A 5565-nucleotide genomic window follows, 5' to 3' on the forward strand; every position below is an offset into this window, starting at 1 on the left:
AAAAAACAAAACAAAACAAAAAAACACCCTCTTGAGGACTAAGGCATGCATTCCCAAGGGCCAAGGGCTGTTGTCAGGGAGTGCAAAGACCTTGTGGCCCACAGAGTCTATGTACACAGAGGACAAAGTGGACCTGCAGGGCTGAGCTCTCCCTGGGGTGGAGATAGCTGGAAGAACATCGAAACTGGCTCTGCAAGAGGGGTGGTATCAGTGGGCTGGGGCTCAGCAGCAGAGTGCTTGCCTAGCAAGTGTGAGGCACTGGGTTCGATCCTCAGCACCATATAAAAATAGACAAATAAAGGCATTCTGTCATCTACAACTATAAAAAAAAATTAAAAAAAAAAGAGGGGTGGTATCAGGAGGGGCGAATGGGGACCAGGGCTGCAAAGCAATGGCCAAGAGCAGAGGAGAGCTCACACCTGCTCCCACAAGAGGCCACAAAACAGAGGTAGACAGTCCCCGTCCTCCTTCCCCATGGAACCACATCCCCTTGAGGGGGGTCTCCCATGTGGCCCAGGTCAGCCTCAAGCCTGTGATCCTCACAACCTCCTGAGTCTATGGGTTTCCTAGTGTACCTGGCTCCATACACTATAAGAAGCATTTCAGTTTCTTCTGGCTGGGGGATTGCAGGGGGTTATGGGTTGGATGTAAGGTGTCCCCCAAAAGCTCCTATTAATGCCAAATTGTTCAGAGGTGAAGTGATTAGATCCTGAGCTGTCATCTAACTGCCCATGCCAGTCTGAATGGATGGACTGGGTGGTGACCGCAGGCAGGTGGGCGTGGCTGGAGATGGGCATTGGGGCTGTCCTGGATGGGTCCATCTTCCCTGGGCCCACTTCTTCCCTCAACCACACCACTCCTCTCCTCCCAGCAACCGAGGAATAAATCTCTGAAACCTTGAGCCAAAATACTCTTCGCCCCTTTGTTGTTCTTGGGTATTTTGGTCACAGTGATGGAAAGGTGACGGTTACAGAATCTTGTTTCCTTCCTACTTTTAACTTTTTATTTGTGTGTGTTTGGGGGGGGGGGGAGATACTGGGAATCAAATTCAGGAGTGTTCTACTTCTGAGCCACATCTCCAGTCCCTTTTTTCCCCAAATGTGTTTTCTTTCTTTCTTCACATGACTTTCCTAAATACAGGCTTTCCCGGGGCTGGGGATGTGGCTCAAGCGGTAGCGCGCTCGCCTGGCATGAGTGCGGCCCGGGTTCGATCCTCAGCACCACATACAGACAAAGATGTTGTGTCCGCCAAATACTAAAAAATTAAAAAAAATAAAAAAAAAATACAGGCTTTCCCTTCCTCCAGTGCTTACCGGGCACCTGGCGTCTGGTGAGTGCACTGCTCACACGCAGCAGGCACTCAGGGTCTCAATAGCATAGGAAGAGAGCTCCTCAGCAGGCCCCAGTGTGCTCGGAAGGTGCTGGAGGCCTGGGATCCAGACCCGGCTCCAGGCTTCAGGCTGTCAGACAGCTCCTCCACTTAGGGCCCAGCTGGTCTGCCTGTCCTGGACCCCCTCACATACCCCCAAGGCCAGCTACTGGAGTCACTGCTGCCACCTGAGGCCCCCAGTGGGCCTTGACAGTGTGTACAAGGCAGGCAAACACCCTCCACAGGATATGGGTTGCACCCAGAGTCATTGTCAGTTACTTGATTTACCCAAAATCATTTATGATAAAGAGTGATATGGAAGGCAGAAAAATGTATTTAAAACCATGTCTCAATTCCATTTTTACTGTTCTGTCCACTGTTCTGGAGCTTCGAAGCCCAAACAGCCAGGGAGCAGCCTCCCTCCCTGCCAGGAGGGCCACACCTCACCACAGAACCCTGGGGCCTGGGCATAGGCCTGGCTTCCCGTGGAACCCTTCCCTCCTCACACAGGGGATGATTGTGATGGCAGGTGGAGGTGGGAGGAGCCCGTGTCCCCAGAGCACTGACTGTGTCATCACAGTTAATGTCCTGTGAACTGAAGCTTGGTCTTCTAGCCACTAACTTGTGACAGTACCTCCAACAAGCTCCTAACCTGGCTCTGACATGGGGCCGCCAAGTTCCTTCCCAACAAGCAGGAGGGACCGCAACTGGGCTCTGCACCACATTTGACTTCTGACCTTCTCAGCTGTCGGGCAAGCAGCTAGTGAGACTCGCCTGGCCAAGAGTGGCTGGCCAGCAATGACTGCTATTTTGCTTTTATCTAAAGCCAGACAGTGCCCAGTGACAACTGGTTAGGACAGAGAGCTTGGAGAAAACGAACCCCAGAGGTCTCCAGCATGGTGAATGGTGGTGATAAGGGCAGCCACGGTGAGGACTGAAGGAACTCCACCAGCACCAGACGACCACCCACAGCAACAGCAGGGTGTGGGAGGTGGGGGGGGGGTCAGAAGGCAACACCAACTGTTATCCACTGAAGTACTTTCACTGAAACTCATTCATTTATGTGCAAGTTAAAAATGCTCGCAGTGACTTAATTAGTTATCAAACTCACATGACTTAGGCCCACTGTTTTTTGCTTTTAATTCTGTGTTAAGTCAGTAAAATTTGACATTTATCTTGCTAGACAGGTATTTCCCACTAGTCCCAACCAAAACAGAAGTCAAACACCCCAAATCCTCTCCAGTGTCATAAACATCAGAGATACTCCAGGGCCCTCCTCACTTTTAAGGGTCATGGACCCCGAGGCCTAGAAGTGATATGTGTACGTGCAGCCAGAACCAGGATGAGAGCTGCAAAACACACTGGACCACATTATAGAGAACAGAGAGAGGGTCAGCCAGGTATGGCGGCCTATGATCCTAGCACCTCAGGGACTGAGGCAGGACGACAACCAACCCAGGCAACTTAGGGAAACCCCATCTCAAAATTTTAAATAATTAAGAAAATAAAAAAGGCTGGAGATGTAGCTTGGTGGCAGAGCGTCCCTGCATTCAACTCCATTACCACAAAATAATGAAGAGAAAGGGCAGTAAATGCACAGACAACTGATATAGATTTCAGTGGAAAAAGAGAAAATGCCACATAAAAAGCCAAAATCACAGTACAGCAAATTATATCAGCTTTCAAATACAGCACAGAGAAAGTTCTGCTGCACGTGCTACCACAGTGCACTAGCTCCCCAGTGTTTAAGGCCTAAATTTTTTATAATTGTACTCAATTAATTTTATAATTGGACACACTTGTACAGATCTTAGAAAGTGACCAGTTGTAGAAAACTTTACATTTGTCCCTGGACGTAATATTCATAATTTGCTTTCAAAACAAACTCAAAGTACGGGTTGGACTTGAGGCTTCCCAGCTGGTCTGCCTGCAGCAGGCCCTGCACCTCTGGCAGGTACTCACTGAGCCGGACGCCTGTGGACAAGCACAAAAACACTTTTACTGCACAGAACTCTCTAGCATACTGTGGCCCGTGGACCAGGACCCATGCCTGTGCGAACCGCCCCCCTGAGGTCTCCTCTGCAGGTGGACAGCCCCTCCCTGCAGGCTTCAGCAGATGTGGAGTCTCTTTCCCACAGTGTAGGTCACACTTAACAATCACTTGAAAACAACATTGAGTAGTTGCTTCCCCAGCTGGGAAACCCTTTGGCAGAGAGGCTGTCAACAGCACTGGTACAGTGTCTCTGGGGTAACAGCTGGGGTCTAACCAGCAGGCAGCACAGCCTCTGTTGGCCTGCAGAGGCCACGCCAAGGAGAACCAGCCAGATAGGCCAGGCAAGGTGAGGTCTTCATGGGTACAAGAAAGCATGAGAAATTTCTTCATTTGACAAGTGAAGAAAAATAAACAAAAATTTTAAATTAATAAGACAAAGATATAATTTGTTACAGCACCGTAAGTTCTGAAAACCAGTACTGGTTTTAAAAACAAAGTCCTCCCAGTGTCTAGCACCATTTTTTTTTGTATTTCTCACAGAAAGAAAATCTGGATTAATAAACGTTAGAGGCTAAATCTGAAATGTGTATGTTACTTACTGCCATTAACACACTTTTAGCAAAGACCTTTTCTCTGTAAAGCATTATTACTCTTAAGAAGACACCGCCTGGGTGTCAGAAGGTCAGCCTCCAGAAAAGCCCACCTTGCATCTGGCTTTAGGGCCTCGTTGCCCTAAACCCTAGGGGTTCAGGAGGCTGCATATCTCCTTCCCCGTGACTGTGACCAAGCCAACCCTTGGCCTGCTGTATACAGCCTTCAATCTTCAAGAGAAGTCAGGAAACAATACTGATAAGCACCCCCAATGAGCAAGTGTTGGCAGCTGCCTAAACAGAAACCTCAGTGCTCCCCAGGGGACATGGCATCTCACTCCACCAGGCAAGGTGCTTTGTCACCAGGGTCACTTTCTCATCTGTAGGATGAACTCAGCCATAGGTTGTAGCCACCCTGGGCCCCCAGAGCCCACACTGCAGTGTCAGCTCACGTTGGAACCTGTTCTTACATGAGAGCCCTGTGTGGAAAGGGCCCCAAAGGCAGGATAGCTACATGCCCCTCTAAGTTATAGGAGCTTCTCCTGGTGTCCGTCTGTGTACAAAACTCAACAATTCTGTGTACAACCAGGACTTACTGTTCTTGCTCTCTCTCTGTTCCATCATTTACTGGGTGTGGGTGCTGAGCACCAAGAACTCAGCTCTACACATGTCCATGAGCACCTGCTCACAAGGCTGGGCCCGAAGGCCTCCCAAAACTTATCAGCTCAGCTAGAGCCTCTGCAAGTGCAGAAAGCTGCCATGTCCAGTGTCTTCCCAACTCCAAACACGGAGAGAGAAAAGGCTCACAGACACAGGTTAGCTCTCATGAACTTCCAGCAAAAGGCTCTGCAGCTCAGAACACTGGCTGTGGGGCCTGGTGCTTCTCTGGGGTCCCTTCTTTATGTGGCTAAGCCAGAGACCCTGGCCTATGGGAATGTCACACAGGATAGAGGCATGGCAGGAGGACCTGGTCTAGAAGAGCTGGGCACACTGATGTGCACATGATTCCACATTTAACAACCAACATTCTCTGAATGACTCCCACATGCCAGACAGCAGGCCAGGCATGTTGTGTGAGAATGCACCATGTATTTTGCAGGTTTGTGCACTGAAGGCGTTCAGTGCATGGACGTGCTGACCTGATGAACAGTTCTTTCATGCAGGAGGGCCCTGGGCTTACCATTGTGCACCCCTCCCAATGATGATGGAGTGTCTCTGCCTGGAGCTCAGTCTGTTCTGCACACTGCCTGGATTCTGGCACCCCACACCCTGACCTCATGATTCTACAATAAACATGAGTCATATTTGTTTTCATGTATAAAATGTGCAGTCTCTCATCTCTTGACCAATATTCTGAATACTTTAAGCTCCTGGAACGTGAAAGGCAGTTTATAAAAAGCTTGTTTTCTCAAATTCACCTTTCCCTCAAGAATGAGCACTGGGGGCTGGGGATGTGGCTCAAGCAGTAGCGCGCTCGCCTGGCATACGTGCGGCCCGGGTTCAGTCCTCAGCACCACAGACAAACAAAGATGTTGTGTCCACCGAAAAACTAAAAAATAAATTTTGAAAAATTCTCTCTCTTAAAAAAAAAAAAAAAAAAAAAAAAATGAGCA

General features: G+C 49.2%; 1 protein-coding gene across 3 annotated transcripts in view; it reads right to left on the reverse strand.

Annotated features, from left to right (window-relative positions):
* Positions 1 to 2485: 2485 nt before the first annotated feature.
* The window catches only part of Nup133 (nucleoporin 133), a 47321-nt gene continuing 44241 nt past the window's right edge, over positions 2486 to 5565 (reverse strand). For all 3 annotated transcript variants that reach the window (XM_015504309.2, XM_015504308.2, XM_048800355.1), the window contains one exon: positions 2486 to 3343. In XM_015504309.2, the coding sequence (XP_015359795.1) occupies positions 3207 to 3343 (137 nt within the window). In that variant the 3' untranslated portion in view covers positions 2486 to 3206. The remainder of the gene's footprint in view (positions 3344 to 5565) is intronic.

Source organism: Marmota marmota, unplaced genomic scaffold (genome assembly GCF_001458135.2).
Source record: "Marmota marmota marmota unplaced genomic scaffold, marMar, whole genome shotgun sequence".
NCBI classification, from domain to species: domain Eukaryota; kingdom Metazoa; phylum Chordata; class Mammalia; order Rodentia; family Sciuridae; genus Marmota; species Marmota marmota.